The 23,406-nt window shown below is 48.3% G+C and overlaps 1 protein-coding gene across 1 annotated transcript in view; it reads left to right on the forward strand.

The window, feature by feature from the left end:
* SLIT3 (slit guidance ligand 3) overlaps window positions 1-23,406 on the forward strand; it is a 598,525-nt gene that overhangs the window by 484,081 nt on the left and 91,038 nt on the right. The window contains exons 11-14 of the mRNA XM_049109434.1: window positions 4,672-4,743; window positions 8,350-8,421; window positions 19,904-20,047; window positions 21,245-21,408. Coding sequence (XP_048965391.1) covers window positions 4,672-4,743; window positions 8,350-8,421; window positions 19,904-20,047; window positions 21,245-21,408 — 452 coding nt within the window. The remainder of the gene's footprint in view (window positions 1-4,671; window positions 4,744-8,349; window positions 8,422-19,903; window positions 20,048-21,244; window positions 21,409-23,406) is intronic.

Below are 23,406 nucleotides of genomic sequence, written 5' to 3' on the forward strand. Positions count from 1 at the left end.
CAAATGAAGGGTGGGATTGAGGAGCTCTCAGGAGAGAGCAAGTGAAGAGCCCTGGGGAGCAGGCACGGATGGTTGGCAGGGCAGCAAGGAGGCTGGGAGGGAGTAAGGGAAACAGCGGTGGAGATTGTATTGGAGAGGTAGGTATGTAGGGGCCAGATCCTGTGGGCCTTTTAGACCATGCTAAAGATTTTCTATTCTTTCTAAGTGAGATAAGAAGCCTTGGGCCCTTCCTTATCCTCCAATCACATATATCTTGCCAGTGATTATTCCCACCACCCCCATTAGCACCACATCCTGTAACACCGCCACCACTACATCCTATCAGTGCCGGGGAACACCGACACTGCTGTTCCTTCCCTACTAGGGTACCGCTGACAGCGTCACGCATCATGGCCCTCATCCCCGCCATTGTAGTGACGTCATCATCACCACTCCTCCCCAACCCATGATGGCTCTGAGCACTGCTCTGTAAGTCACTCAGACCGGGGAGCGCTGAGGGGAACCTAGGAGGATTCAGAAGTGGCCCAGCCATTGCCAACATAGATAGAATCTGGGAAGGAGAGCCCTTTCCCTTTTCCAGGCTAGAAATCATTTATTGTAGTCCAATAATCAAAATGCTGTTTTCACCTCAGTTACTTACCCTTTCTGGCCCCTGCAGAGGATGAGAGAACAGGTAGAAATACGCACAGACTCGATCTTGCTCCCTTCCACTGAAGGCTGATTCATCGGGTTCCCTTGAGTAGGAGAGCCTCCATTAAGGAGGTTAAGTGTCTGCTGACTCCTTTTATGTTCAAAATAAACATCCCCAAGAAACAGTGGCATTGGTAAACTTTACCCTCGGATTTTGGGAAGGCAACTTCCCATCTCCCTGGAAATCCAAACCAAACAAGATTTTCTCTTGGTACAATTCCAGAAGTAAAACCAACATAATGAACCAGCCCTGAGCACGTACTTTTTCCCCTCCCCTTGGCAGCATTCTTGCTGGAGGAGCTGTATAAATATAGGCCTTAATATTTAAAACCTTGGGCCATTAATCTCCTGGTCTCCCTGCTTTCCCAGCTCACTCCATACCCCCCCCCCACAAATTCATTTTTAAAGCCTAGCTTGATTATGCAGCCAGATAGTAATTTCAGTGAAAAATGACAAGTTCAGTCACTGCCCCAACCTATATCTCTTGCATGATTTAAGTTACTGCTCTAATTTTTTGTGAAGTCCAGGTAATTTAGAGCTTAGCTATGTTTTACTGTCCTTTCCTCATCCCATTGGAGTTGCCATGATCTGTGCATTCAAAATTCATAAGACCTTCTCAGTCACAACCTGGGAAGGGAATTTAATTTTTGATCATTTCTGATGCTACTGATATTTACTATGATGCCCTCCTCCCCACCCCCACCAAGAGGATGGCAGTAGGGAAGAGAGACCACTTAAATATTTTTCCGATTAACAGAACTTCACAAACCAAGAATGATGTAGGATGGCTTGGGAGAAATAAGGCCCCTGGTGAGAATGGACTTTGAAACCCTGAGTGTGAATTCCTCTGAGGTGTGCGTGACCAGTCTCTCGCCTTTTTTTTTTTTAATTTTTTAAAAAGATTTTATTTATTTATGAGAGACAGAGAGAGAGAGAGAGAGAGAGAGAGAGAGAGAGAGGCAAAGGGAGAAGCAGGCTCCACGCAGGGAGCCTGAGGTGGGACTTGATCCAGGGTCTCCAGGATCACACCCTGGGCTGCAGGCGGCGCTAAACCGCTGTGCCACCAGGGCTGCCCCAGTCTCTCTTCTTAACCGAAAGAAGTTTCCCCTCAACTATGAATGAGCCACACCCTCCTCTTACCTCTAATAACAAACAAAAAAATTCACCTGGAATGAATGACCTTGTCCCAATTTCTCATGGCCAGCTTAGCATAAAAAATACTTCCAGGTAAAAACTAGTATTGGGCAGACTGGGTGGCTCAGTGATTTATCACCGCCTTCAGCCCAGGGCCTGATCCTGGAGACCCGGGATCCAGTCCCACGTCCGGCTCCCTGCATGGAGCCTACTTCTCTCTCTGCCTATGTCTCTGCCCCCCTCTCTCTCTGTCTCATGAATAAATAAATAAAATCTTAAAAAAAAAAAAAAAAAAAAAAAAACTAGTATCAAAGTAGAGAAGTTACTTTTGAGGAGAGTAGAAGGCACTAGAGAAAAGCCCTTGGTCTTACAGGGCTGGTTAAGTGGCAGCATTGGCAAATGGGGGCCATGCTCATGTGGTTTGGCCAGAAGGGCATGTTCTTTCATTTTCCTTTCCACGCTCTCACATAGGATAGGATTCCACAGGTGCCAGCCTTTCCTGGAGTCCCATACTGTATTCCCCACTCTGAGACTTGCCAGCAGGGAGTTTGACACCTTGGTTCTGAACAGTCTGGAAAGTCCACTACCTCTTAGTCATCCATTTTGTAAGCCCCAGGGCATGGCATACATCTGAGACCAGCAAATTGTAAAACACTGTGGCTTAAAGTATGACCCAGGGACCATGGGCATGGGAATCACTGGAGATGCGTTACAGATGCAGGTTTCTAACCCTGCTGTCCAAAGCAGACTCCCTGTGGGTGAACTTTAGTAAACACCGTAGTAATATTTGAGAACCACTGATCAAGAGTGACCCAGATGCCTGGAGTCAGCTCAGGGCCACCTGCTTTGCATCAGGAGGGGTCCAGCATGGAGATCAGTGAGCAGCAGAAGCCTTCTCCAACCTGCCTCCTATCCAGCACCACTGCCTTATTCATCCATCATCGTGAAGTGAGGGGAGACTTGAGATACCCAATAAATAGCTGTGTCAAGTCACTTGTGGCTCTAGGTCCTTCACCTCTTAGGGCTGCCATTTGCTTCCTGCAGAATTAAGAACAAAGAGAAAGTGACCATCACGAGCAGTTCCCAGATAAACTATCACATGTCCAATTCTACTTCCCATCATCTCGAAGACCACAAGACATCCCTCCTGTGCTACAGAGAAGAGTGCATCCAGAAGGCTAGCTGTGGACTGGATACCACTTTGCCCTGACAAGGCTAAAGCAGAGGGCTTCCCTCCTACCCCCAGTTCCAGAACTTCCTCTTGCATACTAGAGGTCTAAGTAGCTTGAAGGGACATCCCATGATCAGGAAAACAAAACAGAACCCCAAAACAAAACAAAACAAAAAACACCCAGGCTCTCTCAGCAGTCTGATCTGAGCACAGACCCCGTGCGCTGGCCTGACATGCCTTGTGAGGCAGGCAGGCTGAGGGTGAACAAGATTAGGATAATCCAGGGCACTTGCTTGTTAAGACCCTTCTACAAAAGTGGAGCGCTGAAGAAAAGCCTGGTGTAAACTGACGAGTTTGTGAGCACAATCTGTGGATTTGTGAGAGGCGATCTTGCCAGCTAAAGGGATAAGCTCGACAGCTGTGCCTAAGAAGCCTTAACCTGTGAAATATCTTTCAACTTACCGGCTTTGGAAGCAGGGAGGGAAGGGAGCAGAGGCCTAGGAAGCTGGGCAGCCCTTTGCAAGCTATTAGAAGGAGGGGCGAAACAGACCTGGGGAGTGTGCTTCCAGAGGTTGGGGGCTGGGTGTCTGGCCTCGCCGGAGGCAGTTGCTTAAGCATCTGCTTAGATGTGCTTTCTTCTCCAGAGTCCCTTGTCTCCTCCTTGTTGACCCTCCAAGACCCCAGCTCTCTCTCTTCTGCACAGAGGCAATGACCCATTGATCTATTTTGTTAAAAGAACTGGAGAGGGGCGTTGTCTCTGGAAATTGGAGCATCTCACCTTCCAATGACAGGAGCCCAGGGGCCACCCCCAAGCTAAGCAATCCAAGAAAGTCTTTCCCCTCAATGAAGTGCCATTAGCAAGAACTAGAGGCTGGGTGCTCAGAAGTCATGGGGATGCACAGAGCCACTTCTGGGCTCTGAAGAGGAGCCGGGTCAGGGAGATTCATCTGCCCCAACGCAGCCAGGGGTGGCTGCCTTCTATCACGTGACCTCCCTCTCATCCACATTACCCCACAGCCCTGGGCATCACCCACTCCCTTCCCCGGGCTCGCACCTATCCTAGGAGCACAGCCAGGGACAAATCCACATCCCAGAGCCATCCCGTGAGAATCTCATGATGTGCTTGCATCATGTGACCTGGAGGACACCCCGAACCAGACAGAGACTTAAGTCACTGCTCAAAACATCTTTTCGGGTCAGAAAGGAAAGGTCACTGAGGAGGTGAAATGACTCAGGACAGTATGAGGAAGAAAATCAGCGTTGGCTGAGGCATGAGACAAGAAGATGATGCATGCCTGAACCCTGGCCTGTGTTTGGGTGAGGCCAGCTTCTGCTTCATTTATGCTGTAATTGCTTGGTAATGCAACAAGGCCCTAACGTGACTGGGTGCAGTCCCTCCTACAGAGTGAAGGCTCACATGTGCAAAGCCATATGTCACAGTCAAGATGCTGTGGGTGAGCATTCTGTGAAAGCCAAGAAGAGTGAAACAAATGTACATATTTCATCAAAAGACCATTGAACTGAATGATCTTTAAGCCCTTTTTCTTGTACTATGAATAAATAAACTGATTAATTCTCACCATTTTAAATATCTGAAGTACTTGTTTCACACCTAGGAGTGGCCGTATCACACCTTTGAGCTGTGCTCTCAGACTCTCCCATTAATGTTTTTTTAGAGACATCAGCAAGAATCAGATATCGGACATTGCTCCAGATGCCTTCCAGGGTCTGAAATCACTCACATCGCTGTAAGTGGGGAACAGAGCCGTATAGAGGTGGGAGTGGGGGGTTGGCAATGGGAGAGGGATGTGTCCATATTTTTCAGGAGGTGTTTATCAAGGCTTTATGTTCCCTTACACACTTGTGGCAACCTGGTAAAAGAAACAAATATTTCTTCAGGGGAAATTGATCTTGGGGAATATTTCTACAACCCAAATGCATTATTTTTATTGATTAAGTGCCCAGCAGCTTCCCAGTTATTGGCTTCTAATTCAAATGCATCTTCTGCTCTACCCACAATTCCCCCTCCCACCCTGTGTGCCTCAGCAGCACTCTCGGGAGATGGACGAACAGAATGGTAATGTATGTTTATTACCCATGTGCCCATTTCTCTCATCTATGTGACCTTGTCAAGGGAGAAGCTAATTTTCTTCCCTGATTTTCAGGGTTCTTCTCCAAACCAACTCATGGCCTTTATTCTGAATAAGCATCTACTCCATCCTGTAAAGCCTTCTTTTCTTGGATTGTGCAACCCTAGGGCAGCTTACTGGAAGGAAGCACAGCCTTGTCCACCAGGGACTCAGAGAGCCACAGGGGCAAGAAGGCATGGAGCTTTGTCCTGATTCTACCAGTGACTTACTACATGGCATAGGGGATGTCACTGGAGTTTACTGTATATTTTCCCCACAGACAAAATGGAGTTAGCGATATCTTTCCTGCCTAACATGCATTCAGGGGTGACCATGATTAAATAATTGGCAGTACCTATTAAGCACTTACAGCGTGCCAGGAGTCTTGCAGGTTTAATCCTCATAACCTAAAATATAGACTCTATTCTCATCTCTCTTTTACAGTAGAAGAAATGAGGTGTTCTAAGCTCCACACAGACAGGAGTTTTTATCTCTTTTGATCTCAAACAGTACCTGGCTCGTAGTAAATGCACAAAAATAAAGCTTGTTGAATAAGTATAATTATCCAAAGTCCACAACTGGGAGAGGCAGGATTTGAACCCAAGCAGTGCAACTCCAGAACCCATGCTCTCAATCCCCATGCTATGCTGCCTCTCCAGGTAATGTGAAAAATATACACTGAGACACAAGAAAGCTATCATCAGGTGATATTATTTATATCATTTGATGACCCGCCCACTGAGTACGGGTAAGGATGCTCACAAGCAAGCTGTCGATGCTTTGCTTCTCTTGGTAACCTGTTTGCTTAATTTATGAGTGGCAGGCAACAAGATACACATTTTTCCCCACCTGGCCCCATCCCACTGAGAAGGGGCTGGGGACAGGGAAGTCTCTTGATTCAGCTGTTGCCTGCTGCTTGCAGAGTAAATTAGTTTCATTTATCGAATAGAACATCTGGCTGAGATATCAAAGACAGGATTGTATGTGAGATTAGTGTCTGCTTATTGTGCTGAAGATCACAGAGGAGCAGAGAGAGTGGCTGTGTGCTGCCAGGATCCTATCCCTGCCCCCACCCTCCCATTCCACTTATCTGGTTTCCCTCTGCTGGGACTTGGGAACAATCTGAGGACAGTGAGATTCTTCTGGTCCTGTAGGGGGTGAGAAAAGGAAAAGTCAAATCTGGGTTGCCAAACTGGCAACTGGCCTCCCACTAGCCAGTTCTGAAATATACCGGGGCCTTATGTGAGGTGCCCCCTCACCTCTAATCTGTGCATTCATCCATTCAGGTAGATGCCTGCTTGGTACCAAGGAGTATCACAGGCATGTAGAATGTGGCAGTGAACTGGATGGACAAGATCCTTGGTCTCCTGGAGCTTGGAATATAAATACACCCAACCCAAACTCGGCAGTGGCTGAGCTAAAGGGCAGGAAAGCCTTGCTGGTACTCATTTGTTTATTCTGTCAACAAAAAATACTGTGCTAGACCCTGTCAGTCCCATGAGCAAGCCATGTAATGTCACCATACTCGTGGGACCTACATTCAAGGGAACTGAGAGGGAGAGGCAGAGAAAAATCTTAAAATAAATAAATCCATAAGTAACAGAACATGACATAATAAAAAGTGATGAAGAAATAAAAACAGGGTGACAGGTGGTGAAAAACATTAGAATATTCAGGAGAAGCTTCCCAGGGAAGAGATGTTTGCACTCTGACCTGAAAGGTGAGAAGAGGGCAGTCAAGGAAAGATGTGAGAGCAAAGCCAGGTGGGTCTGCACCCAGATCACTCCAAGGTAGACCCACAGCCCTCTTCAGTTTACCAAAGAGTGATTTTGACCCATTAGGTTAGATCCATAAGGAGGTATGACGGGTCATGTGTGTGGATCCCCTGCCCCAAGTCCCTGGTCCCAACACCTCGCCAGCTACTGCTACACCAGAAGGTTTGACATTAGGCGAGACAAGCAGACAGTGACGCTACAACGTTTGGCACAGTGAGCAGTGGGACATTAATATGAATTACAAATGCGCGCCTAAGCCGTCATGCTGACTTTTATTTACTCATTAATTTGTTGAAACATTAATGAAACACACCCGCTGGCTGAGTGAGACACTCTTTTTTCCTGGTGGTGTCTGGAAAATAGGGGGTTTGGTTTATCGCTCCCATTTACTATTTCCTCACCCTAATATTTTGTCTCCTCAAAGATGTGTAACAGCCTGGATTTGCAGTCTGAGTGGGGTTTGTATATTGCATTCATTCAGTATACTTCAGCACCCAAGAGGGAATTGAAAGAGGGGAAAAAAAAGAAGCCCTCCGGAGCTCACTTCTCTACATATCAAGGAGGCTGGACCCAAGAGAAGTGGTCTGCGCCATGGATGAGAGCAGAGAGAGGCCAGCAGGTCTTCAGCACCTATGTGGAGGGCCAGCAGGACCCCCCAAGCACTGGGCTGGAGAGGCTGGCCATAGAAATCTTCCCCAAGCCCTTCCAGGTTCCCGAAGGCCAGCCCATGGATAGGAGACACAGAGTGAAGGACCCTGTTGGTCTGAAAGAGAAAGGGGTAAAAGAATTCAGAGTTTCTTAGTTCTTGGAGCTCAAAGAGGGGCTGGAGTGTAGGGGCCATTGCTTCTGTTAACAATTCCTTGCTCTCCAGCTTTTTCTGAGAGCCAGTCCCTGACTCAGCAGTCCCTGTGCCATCTGGATAGGACCCCAGATGCCCACAGCCCTGTCTGGATGGATGATTAAAGAACTCAGCTCAGGAATTCCTAGGATGCAATGGTATATTAAAGGGAAATGTTCTATAGGCGGGCTCAGTCTGATCAATACCCATTGAAGACAAGAAGACGCAGGGCCCGCAGCTTCCTACACGTCTTATTTATTGCCGAGGTGTGAGTCATATCAGCAGCTCAGGGAGACACTACAAAGGGACTGCTGCTCCCTGTTGTGGATTATTTATTGAACTGGGCTGCCCAGGAGTAAAACAGGATAGAGCCCATTTCTCCTTGCCTCCCAGATAGCCTGCCTCTCCAGCTCTTGGTGGCACTCACCTGCTGTCCCATTGGGAAGGAGAGGGGGTAAGGCCAGCCAGAGAAGGAGATGCTCTGAGAAACCCCACCTACCCACTCACTTACCCCCCCCCCCCATGGAGTTGGCCGAGGCAACAGCCTCTACATGAGTGGGTTCCACTGGCTTTGCCTCTACAGCAACCATTCTCTCCTCTGCTTTTTTCCAGCGTGCTCTACGGGAACAAGATCACTGAGCTTGCCAAGGGACTGTTTGACGGGCTGGTGTCCTTACAGCTGCTGTGAGTAGGCACCTTTGTCACATTGTATGTCTCAGGGACTGTTTGCAGGCTCTTCCCTGCAAACTTCGAGCCATGCTTCTGTACAGTTCTTTTGACTGTACACACACTAAAAGGAAAAAAAATATCTGAGCTGTCCACCCCACACCTCTGTCACCTCTTTTTTGGTGGAAAAAAAGCCAGGGAGTTGGCAGAGGGAGGCCAAGGTCAATGTGAACAAATCCAAATGATACAGCTCAGGAGCCTGGCCTGGACATGAGTCACTAACCCATAGATCTAGGGGCTAGGAATTAAGCCTGAGTTGAATCCTACAAGGGGAAGCATCTTGCAGGAGTGTGCTAGGATTGTAGGGAACTGAAACATTGACACACCATATTCCAAGAAAGCTGAAACAGAGCTGCTGACAGACATGTAACCTTGGAGAAAGGTGGGGGTGGGGTGGTGAAATAATTATACAGAAGAGCATAATCAGTCACCAGTGTGACTCTATCTGCGTAAGATATGGCTGAGGGGGGAGTGTTTATTTAATTTGAAGGAAGATTTGTTGCCTCGAATTTTAAGCTCTGAGATTATTTATTTGCATTTATTTCATTCTGGTCATTTGAGCTTAAATGTTTGAAGAAGATAATTGAACTCTGATGTGGAGAGGCAAGGAAAGGAATTTTGCTTGTCCTGTATTTTAAGATTTTATGATGGGGGAGATTAGGTCTGTGGTTTGTGATTAGATAGGCATGGCATCTACGTGCATGTGCTGTGGTTGGAGGTATACGTGTGCCCATACACATCCTTGCCTGTTCAGTGACCATCACAATTCCTGTGAGTATGAGGAACTGATCTTGAGTATCCTAGGAGTGGTATAGAATACCAGGCTTCAGAGAGGTAAACAGCTTGCCCTCAATCACACAGCAAAATAGGTGTGGAAACTGGCAAAGAGTTGACATGGTCCTGTGGCTCAGAAGGCTCTCTGCCCTTTGAGTAGAGGTGTGCATCTGAGTAAGATGAGTAAGTGAGTGTGTGTGTGTGTGTGTGTGTGTGTCTTTGTAAAACCATCTCCAAGTCACAGGCCATGAGGAAGGGGCCTCCCTACACCCCCATGTGCTGGCAAGCAAAGCTGCCATGGGAGTTTGTAGACCAGGTGTTCAACCTGGGTCTCGGGGTGGGTGGGAGGCCAGGAACAAGAATAGAGAGAGGAAGGTAGGCAACACCATCACAGGGTGGCACCCAAAGATTCCTCAAGGAAGAGGAAGTGAGACTCTTCCTCAGCCGTTCCCTTCTCACATCTTTATGTGCTACCCTTCCCATGTTCTGTAAGACTTGGGCCTGGACAAATCCTCCCAGGACAATGCAGTCATGTAAATCCCTCCCAGTGGCTTTCCAGGCAGCACATCCATCTACAAGCAGTAGCCAGGTTTGTTTCAATGAAGCTGAAAGCAAGAGGAAGAAGATTCTGTGTCTTTTTGTCTGTATCTCCCTTCACCTCTGTCTCCAGATCTGTCTCATCTGGGAGTCTCTGCGTGGGAATATTCTTCTGTTCAAAGGTCCCAGCCCTCAGATGAGCCTCTAAGGCTGTCTGTTACAGTGACATACCAGTGCTCTGTAGGGAGCTGGGTGTTTCACAGTGGTGTTCTTTGCTTATAGCAAAGAAACTGTAAGTTATAACCACCACCATAAGGCTAGCTAGTTTAGCTATTAATCCCTGGAAAGAAGCATAACAAAAGCATGGGCCTTGAGGTAGATTTGGGGGGTGTTGCATTCCACTGGGCTGAGCTGAATATCCCTTTACAAATCTGCGTGTCTGGTGTGGACAGGAATGTGCCCTCGCATTCATTAAGGAGAAACCTAGCTTGCATCACAGTGCCTACCACAGCGCCTGGCATGTTGCAAAGATCGATAAATGCATAGGTTTAGGGGGCCGGGCTTGCATGTTTTTTTTTAAAAAGGAAATGTCTCCCAGCTTGGAGCTGACAACAGTGATGATATTAATAGAACTCACAGGACTTTGCATGGGCTGGGAAGGCAATCCAGTTCAACCTCACCAAAATTTTGAGCAGATGGACTGGAGTAACTGGGAGTAAAGACAAACCATCCTCCCCCACACCCACGCAACCAAGAGTTGACACAACTTAGGCAGACTTGCTTTCCAGAAAGAAGCAGCAACTGCAGCCCGTCATTGGGCTTTGACCTGCTGCTGAGCAGTTGGAAAGCATGTCCTGATTAGATCTAATTTAGCGTCCAGCCCGCTATAGATTGGATTTCTCCTTGTTAGACTGGAGACACTCTGATAAGAAGGCTCTGATTAGAATACCCTGGTAGTCTGAGTAATTTCCTCTCCTTTGACTCGAAGGCTTTTGGAGAGAGGTTTGTGTTTATTTTTCTCTCTCCGTTTCTCAAATTATTGGTGCATCACAAAGCCAAGCTGTCTCTGCCACATGAAGAGATCTTGGCTATTTCCTTTCTGGTGCTTGTCATGATGCCAGTAACAAAGTGGGTACAATGAGTTGTCCTACCTGCACCCCTTGCCCCATATCTCCACATTTTTCAGCCATCCCACCAAATCTGCCTAACCCCTGGATCATCCTCCTGGGTCATTTTCTTGATAGGTTTGTTCCAGCAAATGACGAAATAGAATATCTCAGGCTTCAGAGTTTCTCAGAGGCTACCACAAATGGGCCTTTGTGGAAAAGCTTCAACCATCCCGGGAGTGATCCCCTAAACCCAACACCCTGTCTTCTGGGTGTCAGCCTGGAAGGAGTCACCTCCTTTGCTTTAAGTTCCAGAATCTTAGAGGCCAAAGGAACTTTGGGATTCTAAGTACTGTCTTCTACCCCATTGGTGCAGAAACCCCTCTCATGCCCTCTCTGACAGATTCTGTTCTTACTGATGGTGTTTATAGTAAGTCATCATGTATACTTAGAAGGTGAGGAAGTTCTTTCTTATACTAGACCTCAGTAGTGGCTTCTGGGGAAACTCAGAAGAGGCTGTTCTCAAAGTCTTCAAATGTTTCAAAATAATTAGTATGTCTCCCTATAATTAAACCCAAATATGTTCAGTTCCTACAGATACTCCTGTGTAAATACACATTCACTGGTTACTAGAGCCCTTATTCATCTCTGGGGGAATGTGTGGTGGTCTGTCAGCTTCCCTCCTTATACCAGACTGCTGGGAAGCAAGTCCAGCACCCATTTGGACAAGAAGTATGTTTAGAGACTCCCTCCTAAACCACTGAGAACTGAAATATCCCACATGAAGACATCTCAGAATAGGATATGCCACTGCACACATGCTCCCAACTCCAGGGATGAGAACAGCAGGATGACCAGAGAAGTGACCTGTGCTCTTCTCCCAGAGGGCACCCATCCCCTCCCTCACCAGGAACTTAGGGTCAGTGATTAGGATGCTCTTGTCTCCCTCCATACCCCTGCCTACCCAGGCTCCTGGGTTCCTAGGACATCTGTGAGATCGGATCCTGGTGTGCAACCAGTCAAGTGCCCCCAGATCCCTCACCTTAGAGCTTAGAGGTCAACCTCTTCCAAAGCAAGGAAAGCCATCAACAGGTCTTTAGAACCATTGTTTTCTTGTCTGATGGGCAGCTGAGCTGCAAGTTGTGCTGTTTCAGCTCTCCCAGGAAGTAAAGAGGAGCATTCATTTAGCGCTCACTGATTGTATGGCATACAGAGGAAAGTCACCCGAGGGGGGCAGGTGGTCATTTGAGGTAGAAGCTTTCGTGTAAATCCTGGCCGTGGTCATGTTAAGCCTGCTCGAGGAGGTCTTAAACCAAACCAGACTGTCTTGGGGCTGGAATAAGTTAAGACAACCCAGGCACCTGTTGTTTGATTTTCTTGGAAGGCAGACAAGGCCATTTGAGAGTCTTGGAGTTTGCCAAGCAACGTGCCAATTACAGGGCAGTAAGCAGAACTTCACTCCCGTAGCTCACTTTCCCTCACCAGCTGCTTCACAAGTAATACTACTACTGCTAATAGTAGCAGCTAACATTTACTGACTACTTAATATGCTCCAGAGCCTGTGCTAAAGCAGTTTTATATGTTTTATGCTTCTCTAATTTTTGCAACAATGCTAGGAGGAAGGTACTGTTGAGAGGCCCATTTTACAGATGAGGAGATTGAGGCATTGAAGGGTTAAGTAACACAGCCATTGCCACTCAGTGTGTAAGTGGCAGGGCACTGGCACCCAGGCAGTCTAATTCCGGAGTCCATGCCAGAGACTTCTGCTTCAGCCCCAGTCACAGGCAGATGTACAGAGCTAGTTTTGTGATCCGTGGAGCAAGAATTCCTCACCAGCCCATGGGGAGGAGAAGGTGCTACTAAAGAACTGTATCCAGTTCCTTTGGTCGACTGTATCAGTCATGGGCTGCCATCTCCCTGGGACTTCCTCTGGTTCCTCGGCATCCCACTAACCCCTGTGAGAGGGCCTGAAGGAGTTCCTTGTCACTAAAGACCAGGTCAAGGTGAGATGATGAGAACTCTCTCCCACAGTAGAAGCCAACTTGCTTTGTGATGCATTCTTGAGGGAGGACTTCTTTTTTTTTTATTATTATTTTTTTAATTTTTATTTATTTATGATAGTCACAGAGAGAGAGAGAGGCAGAGACACAGGCAGAGGGAGAAGCAGGCTCCATGCACTGGGAGCCTGACGTGGGATTCGATCCCGGGTCTCCAGGATCGCGCCCTGGGCCAAAGGCAGGCGCCAAACCGCTGCCCACCCAGGGATCTCTTGAGGGAGGACTTCTTCCTTTGCTCGTGTACCTGGGGTTTCCCAAGGAGAGCCTTCAGGGAGACTTAAAATCTGGGGTCATCCCATGCTTGGTCATCAAGTGAATGATTCACCCCTCTTAAAGGACCAGTTAGTAACCAGGAGGCAACAGAGAGGCGAATGATCACCCTAGTAGCAACCCAGGTCATGCTAGGTGAGGCCTTTGAGCTTCTGACAGCTGTCCTGACAGCTCACCTCTCTGGTCTCTCAAAGCCTCCACTTCCCTCCACTTGCAACCCTACTCCTAGAGTTCTCCTATGTCTGTGGACTCCAAGGAAGTCTTGTTTTTCAGACAGGCCACCTGATGCCATTGCTACCTTTGCAGTTTCCCTTGTATCAGGAATCACCATGACAACCCACAGCTGGTGACCAGCAGTATAGCCATTATTAGGAGAGAAGGGAAGAGTCCCCTTGTCCTTATTGGGACTGGGAGGCCTCGTCCTATGTCCTCTCCTGAGTGTTTAGCCTGACATGGCCCAGAGCAAGACTGGGCAGGGTTAGAGGTTCTTGACCTCATGACACTGGTACCACCAGTCTCCTCCCCATGCCTGGCTTCAGTAGGTTCCCAAAGGTCAAAGTAAATCCCTTATATCATACAGTAAAGATGAGAGTATAATATTTGTTCTAAGGCAAGAGAGTAGTTCTTAACTGCAATTAGTGGATAAAGGAATTCAGGATGATAGAAGGTGAATTCTAGAGAAATTAAAAAAAAAAAGATGGAGGTTTGACTCTATACCCTGCAGTTTAATCAGAGGTCCAAAATATATCTCCAAATTGGTGTCCTCACTAATAGTTTATACTCATTTTAATGGTGGTAAATACTTTCTGGGAGAGAACTCTTTCAAGGAGGAGCCATCGAAATGGTTATGCCGAGCAGTTGTTGGTACATTCTTCTCCTCCTCTGTATCTGCATCTGAGTGTTTACAAAGCAGAAACTGACTCCCCAGCCTTGTGTTAGGAAGAGGAGACTCCGCAAAGCACCTCCTGTGGTAGGAGCCTGGGCCATCTTCCTGTCTTATGGTCTTTCTTACCAGGGCTTTGCTTATTTCTAGGAAGGGGGTCACTGCACTCTTTCTTGGCACCAGTTTTCTGAAAAAAACTTGGTACCGTGGAGTTTGGCATTTCCCAACAAACACCACAGAAGCAAGAGGAGTAACGTAGCCGCTGTCTTCCACACACCCATGGGCAGGTGTGGAAAGTATAAATCCCACCCAGAATGTTAGCTCTGGGCCACTGAATCAACACGTGAACTGCTGGAGTTGCCAAGGTGATTTTAATGCAATTTATCATTAAACCTGACTCCAGATGTTTATGTCTTCCAAACCTTGCAGCAAAGGCCTGTGAGCTCCATGGAGCAGATGTAGCTAAAAGTGGGGTCTCAGTGGCCTTCTGCCCCACTGGCCTCTCTGGGGAAGCTGGGTATGGGGGGGTCCTGTTCCCCAATCAGGGTGGACCTCATCTGCCTCCCTGTGTTGAGAGCAGCTGGGACTTCCCTGGCCAGAGCAGGCCAGGTCCTCTAGCAGGAGGACTTGAGTCACGAGGGCCCTCCTTAGTACAGACTAAGGGGATTTCGCCACCCACCTCCGCAACCCCCTCCCTCCAGCTCCAGCTCTGTGGTTCTCAGTGGCTTGTTTCCTGCCTTGCCTTTTCCGAAGGCAACAGTTCTGGAAAGGATTATCTCTTAGCGGCACCGTTATGTTGGTTAGTCAGTGGGCTGAGTGCTAATACCTCTTGACATGGAACATATGTGGAAGCCAAACGTGCTCCGAGAAGAAGGAGTGGCAGAGTGCCTCGCAGGGCTAACACTTGGAAATAAATTTAGAAGGTGATGTACGTGCACTCCGCCTCCCGATGTGCCACTCTCCTTAATCTCCTCTGAAGGGAGCATGACTCTTTGTTTTGTCTTATTGTAGAATCATCACTAGGGTCATGGGAGTGGCTACAGAGAACATACTGCTGCCTCCTACCATGAACATTAGGCGATTCCCAAGGTCCTTAGTGGGTATCAGGGTTGCATAATAGATGGGAGCAAAGTCTTTGGGCTAAGATAGGAGCTTTGGGCTAAGATGGATCCACTTCTCAACCTACCACTTTGTAGCTGTGCAAGTTCCATCACTGGTACTTAAGGTTTCTATGTCCCAGTGGTGTCATCTGTCATATGGAGATGGCACTTATCCTATAGGGCTGTGGGGAGATTAATGAGTCAGTGTTTGTAAGGGGCTTGGTGGATACCTGGCCATACACACTTGTTACCAGGTGTGTCTCACATCCCTGATATTCATCTGGCCTGACCATCCCAGCCCCTCTCTTCTTTTGCTTGTAAGATCTTGAGGCTCTTTGGGAGGTGGGTCTGGGAGCAGGTGGCCCCAAAAGATGGTTAGATATGCTTTTGGGGAAATATTTATGAACACAATATGCCCCCAGCCCCTGGATCTAGCAGACCAAGCTGGGCTCTAGCTGGGATGTCAGAGTTTTGAGTTTGAATCCCGGGAAGCCTCTTGAATGAGGCAAGCTGGAGCATCTCATCTTGCATGAGGGATGCTATTTTCTCTGCTTCATCTCTGTCCCCTGATCTTCCCAGGGTAGAGTGAGAATTCAGGGGAGCCATGCATACCAGCTCCCAAATCACCATTTGGTCAATGATCACTGAAGGTGGAAACCCTGCTTTGTACATGTATGAGCCCCTCAATGAAGAACCTGCCACTTTGTGCCAATGGCAGTTTGGGTGAACATCCCAAAGAGTGTCCCATCTCTGACAACTTGGTTGCCAGGTCCTTCCTAAGAGTTGGCAGGATTCCTGATACCTCTGCACCACCAAGAAGCAGGTAGTCTTCCAGATCCAACTGGACCTCCATCTACCTGGTGTATTCCATGCCCAGGTGCATTTCAAAGCTAGCAAAAATAGCCACTACCAGAGATGAGAAACACCCTCCACTGGGCATGGAAAAGAGCATGGAAAGCGTTGAAGTCTGAAGTCAGGCTGGTACTTCACTTCCTGCTGTATGATCTTGGTCAAATCCATCACCACTCTGACCCTCAGTCTCCTCACTGGCAAAATGAGAACAATCTTAGTGCTGCTCTGAGGGTAAAATAAAATATTCCATGAAAAGTGCTTTAGAAAATGCTCAGCACGGGGCTGCACAGAGCTGTGGTCTCGAGAGATGACGCTGCATTATTAGTGTTATTTTACACAGCAGCTACACTGCTGCTTCTCAAAGGGGAATGACATGGGACAGGACAGATGGAGCAGCCTTGAGGGAGAAAGAGGGAGAATCAATCCCTCCAGTGAAATACGGAGAATGCCTATCTTCAGGAATTCTTAGGGAAATGTTGAACCCCATCCCAAATAGCCATTTACTCTCTGTTTGCTCCATCACAGCATGTTTTTTTTTTTTAATTTCCCTCCAACCCTTGTCCATCTACCAGGTAGCTCAGAGATCCTTTCGTGGAAGACAGATGGAGTTGAGTAGCTGCCAACCTTCCTCCCAAAGGAGAGAGGACAGAAGGACAGGCTGTTAGATCTTGCTGGTGCTAGGGATCAGTGAGACTGTCCACGGCATCTAAATCTGGATAAGCAGCTTAATTTTATCTCTCCCTGCACCTACGTGTCTTGCCTTAGGGAGCCAAGCATCCTGGGAGAGGATGAGTGACCAGGAGACTGTGCCCTTCTGCATTTCCCTTTGCTCCCTGCCTCACGCACTCTGTGCCTCAAGCTGTCTTTGCCTAGTAATTCCGCCAGCCTGGCTTGTTTTGATGCCTTCCATCTTTGCGATAACATCCCTTGCTAAGACATCTAGAAGCAGTAGGGAACAAGAAAGTATTTGGATCAGAAAAAGAAGCCTCTGTAGTTCCCGTGAGTGAGGAGGGTTGCCAGAGTGGCATGAAGTTCAGATACCTTTTCAAGGCAGGTCAGAGTCACCACTGCTCTCTCCCTGTGGGCTTCCTCTTGGTCCAATGTCCAGCATTCTTCAGAACTGCAACTGAGCTCATTAATCTGCACTAGGGTCTCAAAGATGAGATCCAGGCCAGATAGGCAAATAAACTGGTGAAAGACATCAATTGCAATAGGAAATAGTGAGGACTGTGGCAAAGCAGGAGCATAGGTCCTATCTAAAGGGGACAGCCGCTCCGTACCTGCCTCCAGTGAATGCACTGTTGCTAGAGTGTCTAAAAAATTTTTTCAAGAGGAAATAGAAATCTGGTGTCTGTGTGTGTATGTGTGGGTGTATGTGTAAGAAAGAAAGCGAGAGAGAGAGTTCTCAATTTTAAAACATCGGGAGGGTAAATAAACAAACTTGCATGTGGGATGTCATAATATGTTGCAAAGAAGATTCTATCCTCAGACCATCAGACCTCTGACTTGGTCTCCCTCTTGAATTGTTCAGTATTTCCTAGCAAATTGATGCCCTCAGAAGGCCCTGAATATCCAGATTTGGAACAAATCATTTACTTTGTACTTTATTTTTCTTTGTAAACAAGCAACCCAAACATGCCTTTGTGACAGATCCATTCCTGCCCCGTGGGTGCTTGCCCCTGCTGGGTCCCTCCAGCTTTTCTGCATGGTGTCCTCCTTGGAGAGTGACCTTGACTAAAATGTAATATACAAAGCACCGGAAATTCTTGGGGGGAATGCCTCCAAGGACATAGACAGATGGGCAGGGTGTATAAGGCATTCATAAAGAAGAAGACCTCCAGAGACCTCAATTCTTGTTAGTACTTCCAGCATGCTTCCTAGAAACCTGTGTGACCTTGACCAAGCCACCACACTCTCAGCCTCCATTTTCTCACCTAAACTTCGGAGGCTGGCTCTGCCCATTTGCTCAGGTTACCGTGAGAACGACGGGATGCTAGGCAAGCACTCTGGAAAACAAGAAAAATATTCTAGCAATGGGAGCTTTTCTCTAGGAGGACATCTGTGTGAACCCTTGGGACCCTGCCCATTATTAGCCAGATTAAAAAGGCCGTTCGTCTACTTGTCACTGCCACAGCTGCCTGCCCACACACAGGCTGCAGGGGGCCCACTGGGAGGACAGGCCTGCGGCGAGGGAGAAATGACACAGATGATTGCGCTCCCATGGGCAGCCTCACCGTTCCCAACTCAAGTCCCCTTGGATCCTGGCATCAGAGCCTCCAGAGACAAGCCAGCTCATTATGAGTCTCCTGGGCCATTCCCCTTGGAGAAGCTCTGAGCCAGCCTTGAAAGTAGAATTTTTTTTAATTTACCATTTTTTACTGGTTAGTTTAGTTCTCCCCTCCCTCACTTTTATTAAAGAGGCAATGAGAAATAATTTTACACTAGTTAAGAGGGCACAACTAGTCAGTCTAGGATCATAAAGGAAATTCTTATTACCTAGATTTGCTTGACTTGCTAGCCCCATTCTGGAGAACTCTCCTATAACCCTCATGGCATCACCTGTGCTGAACCAGTTTCACTGGAAAGGCAACTTCCTTTGGTGCTTTTTTGTTTTTTTTTGTTTTGTTTTGTTTTTTGGTTTTTGTTTTTTGTTTTTTTGGTGGAGGGAGGGGTCTGAAGATCTAAAACCAGGGCAGATGGGTGCCACCTTATAGGAGTGTGGTCCCCTGGAGTTGCATATGGGGTTGGGTGTATTTCTTAATGAATGCTTGTGCTGAGCCCTAAGAAGAAAGGGAATAAAGGAGATGTCATTTGTGCCATCAGAGCTTACAGTCATCCTAGGTGGGAAGCTAATGATAAACAGCAACAAACAGCCTGCAATCCCCAATTGAGAGAAGTGCTATGAAGACAATGAACTTGGACTATGAGAGACAGTAGTGAGGGGCCTGCGGGTCTTGCTGTAGATGAGGGGATCAGGGCCAGTCTCTGAGGAGGGGACATTTGAGCTGAGATGAAGAGGAGGGAAGCTAACCTTCCCTTATGAAAGGGAGTAAAGAATGTGTTCAAAGGACCTGAACCAAAACACTTATGGGGGTGTTTGAGGAATGGACGTGCCATGCATGGGGATATGTGGGGACACGGGCAGAGGGCAGGTCACATGAGGTTCCATCCATGTACATGCATGTGTGTGTGTGTGCGCGCGCGTGTCAGAGAATGTATGTGTGTGTGCACATGTGCTTACCCATGGGTGTATTTTTCTGGGAGGATCACATAATCTATAACCTTCATTAGATTTCCAGTGTGACCAATGGTTTGAAAGAACTCTGAGTTTTCTGAGTCAAAATTGCCCTTAGTCAATCAACTAAAGCTTTAGAACAATTGCGCCCAATGACTTTTTTTCCAATTCCTGGAGGTTCTGCATCCTAAAGCAGATTTTAAAGCCTGGCAGTGTTTTACTCAATATTTCCTAGCAAAGTGATGCCCTCAGAGGGCCCTGAATATCAAGATTTAGAACAAATCATTTACTGTGTACTTTATTTTTCTTTGTAAACAGTGCCATTTTCAGTCTTCCACTGAGGGCACAGGCACAAGGGAAGGCTCCAGGTGATTTCACCATGTGGCACAGCATCCAAGCTAACTAGTGTACGAGTGTCCAGATATGTTTGGAGTTTCAGGGGCCACAGGAAGGCAGTAGACACACACACACACACACACACACACACACACACACACACTGAGCAGCAGGAGCCATGGCTATAAGGAGAGTGCGTGGAGCCCTGCAGCCTGTCCCGGGCAGGGCAGCCCTGGCTCCATGGGGAATTAGCAGGATTAGCGAATCACTGGCCTCTCTCCTGCTTACAGCCTCCTCAATGCCAACAAGATCAACTGCCTGCGAGTGAACACGTTTCAGGACCTGCAGAACCTCAACCTACTCTCCCTGTATGACAACAAGCTACAGACCATCAGCAAGGGACTCTTTGCCCCTCTGCAGGCCATCCAGACCCTGTGAGTATGCCCCCTCGAGTGCCAGCACATGCCCAGACAGCAAGTGACCCCAAACACGCAGACACAGAGAATACCCCAAATGAAGGCAAAGTGAGTGTGTCCAGGATGATATCTAGCACCTGCGGTGAGGATGCGCTAATAACAGCGGTTCTAGTGCGCCTCTGCTGAGCACTCCCATGGTGCTCCACACCTCACTGAGTATTTTCCCTGTATTCAGACCTTTAGGCCTCACAGTAACCCTATGTGATAGATGCTGTTATGATCCCTCAATTCTATGTAAGGAAACCAGGGCACAGAAAGGTTAAGCAACTTACTCAAGGTTGCACAGCTAGTAAGAAGCAGGGTTTGAAGAGGTAGAGTCGCTGCTCACCTGCACTCTTAACCACTGTGGCCAGGGTATTCTGAGGAGGCTCCATCTCTGCTGATAATCCAGTGCTGCCCACCCTCCACCCAACATAACCAAACCTCTGGTACAGGCACACAGAATTCTTCACTTCCATCTTCAGGGAGCACTTCCTCAGTCCCAAGCGCTGCAGATGTTCATAAATAACTCCATTAGATAAAAGATACCTGAGGACAGATCTCAGCCCCACCCAGCCCAGAGCTGACCATGAACCTGGGGCTTCTGGACACCTTCTAAGTTACCTGGCACTTGCTGCCCCTGTAGCCAGAGACAGGTGCCATAAAGAGTCAAGAACAGCTGCTATATATTGAGCAGTGACCATATGCTGAGCACTGTGTTGCCGCTGTGAAGAGTTTCCTTAGGAGCCAGAAGCCAGACCCACGGTGCTGCCCTGGCGATAATGAGGCTGACAGCAATACCCACTATGAGATGTGGCACATCCACCGTGTGCCAGTCACCATGCCGGCTCTATGTGCCTGGCATCACTGAGCTTGGAGAAATAAAGTCCTATCCGGCGTAAGCACAAACCCTGAGCCTGCCATTTACTTAAGCCCATCAGAACTGGTGTGGGTCAGTGGTGGGTCCTGGCCCAAGTCAGGAGAGCAGGGAGCTGAGTCCCCCTCCCCAACCCTGGCCTGCTCCCGGCTGCGCCTGTGACCCTCTCTGACACACACAGGGCGCAGCCCCACCCGCCTTCACATCCTGCCTGACGAGAGGGGCCCAGCACCAGGCAAGGTGGTGGTGGAGAGTGGCACCATGGGGGCACTCCTGATCAAGTCTCATCCCTCTCGCAGCCACTTAGCCCAAAACCCATTTGTGTGTGACTGCCACTTGAAGTGGCTGGCCGACTACCTGCAGGACAACCCCATCGAGACGAGCGGGGCCCGCTGCAGCAGCCCACGCCGGCTGGCCAACAAGCGCATCGGCCAGATCAAGAGCAAGAAGTTCCGCTGCTCAGGTAATCAGGTTATGGGGCTGGGCCCCACCTTCCGACTCAGAGTACAGCAGCCCCAGAGAGGCCAGTAATCCAATCTGGAGGACAGCAAGCACTGTAATGGCTCCTAGGGAGCATCTTTGCAAATTAAATTGGGGAAATTCAGTTAGTCCTGCAGAAAACCAATTACCTTATGGATTTAAAATAAAACACACACACACAATAAAAGCATGGGGGGGGAGCATTGCACAATTTCAGGGGAGACAGAACCCAGGTGGCAGCCTATCTCCAGGACTAGGTGGAAGCTAGGGGAGGGGCAGCCTTTACCCATGTGCCTTTTAGAGGCTACAGTTTATTTTCTTTTTGTTCCCAAACTATGCTCCCCAAGTGGCAGATAGGGAAATAAATTTGTCCTCACGTCAGCTACAGGCAGCATGTCATCTTGGGGGCCTCTCATCCCCTCTAAGCCTTCCTTTGGTACAGCCCTTAGACTAGAGTTTGTTACAGATTTCACCGACATTCTCACTAGCTGACTTCTCCACTCCAGCCTGGTGCATTCTGCTTGTGGAGAGAACAGCAATGAACTGTGCTCAGTAGGAAAGCAAAGCCTTGCCCTCCAGTTTCCAGGCTCTCTCTGGTAACCTTCCTCCCTCCCACACCCAGGAAAGATACCAGGGGCGAATAGCAGAGGAGTTCTCAGTTCATCTTGGAAGGAGAAGTAGCTGTCCTTGACCCAATAGCTGGGTGAACAGGCAGTTAAAAATGGTGATCATTTGTGTCATTGGCTCTTGGAAAAAATCACCACGCGGCATTGTGCTCCCAGTGGTGAGAGATTGATAGCATGATGTGCTGAGATGGGTTGGCACCAACCCTCACAATCTGTGTGTCAGCAAGAACCCTTCTTCTCCCCTGCCCAAGAGCGTCTTATGTAATCGAGTCCCCCCGGGGAGAATGACGGCATGGGCATGGGTCGCCAGGAGACCAGCAGACAGACTCCTGCTTCTTTCATGTTGTTCTTGGCCTCTACGTCAGATCCTTCAGTCCATGTCTCCAGAGTGATAAACTTTAGCTATTTTCTTTTTCAGTAGAAGCTAATTCCTCGAGAGGGCTTAGAGGTACTACAGGGACTTTGTGGCAAAATAAGGCATTGGTCCCAATTTACCTTCTCCAGAACAACAGTGTTGATTACAAGTGCAGTTTCTGACCTGTGATGGACTCTGTGCTGAGTGCCTCTAGTTAGATTTGGTGCTTCTGCGGGTCCTCTGAGATCAGTAGGAGGGGTCCCCGTTCTGCAGCTGAGGGAGCCAGGGGATCAGGGGTAAAAGGACACCCCATGGTCACAGCAAGCAGATGGTGAAGGGGTCTTGTCCATACCTTGACACCATGCAGCATGCAGGAGAGAAGGAACACTTGAGAAGGTGATCCAACTGTTTGGATGACTCTCTTTTGCAGCCTTATGGCCCACCCCACTCCCTGAAAGTCTTTCCTTAGGTTCCTTCTTGGGGCCAGCAGCATCTCTGGGAGGAAAACCCTCTCCCAGCCCAGAGGCATCACCGCCGTCTGGAGGTGTCACCTCCAGAAGCACAACCATCCTTCCTCAGGGCCTTTTTCATAACACACACCTCTTTTTTCCTTTACCCCCCTCTGTTCCTACCCAGGGCTGAGTTAATTAGCTCTGACAAGCAGTTGTGTCCCCGAAGAGGCAGAGGAGGATGGGGTGCCATCCACTGACCCCAACCCCTTGGTCTTCTGTCATGATATCAAGGCTCTAGGTTGATGCCAAGACCCTGGGAGGCAGAGCGGGAGTGGAATCAGCCCAGGATCCAAGGACCAGCATCTTCCAGGGACCAGATCTTAACAAGTACCTAGGAATGACTGTAGGTGGGGACTAGGGGTAGGCAGGGTGGGGGTGCAGAGAGAACTAAGTAGAGAAAAAATAGCCAGCTGACCTAGGAAACAGTAATACACAGTTATCTTGCTCCACCACTACCTGCCTGCCTTTGCATGGGAGGGGTCCTGGCT

Source organism: Canis lupus, chromosome 4 (assembly GCF_003254725.2).
Source record: "Canis lupus dingo isolate Sandy chromosome 4, ASM325472v2, whole genome shotgun sequence".
Taxonomy (NCBI): Eukaryota; Metazoa; Chordata; class Mammalia; order Carnivora; family Canidae; genus Canis; species Canis lupus.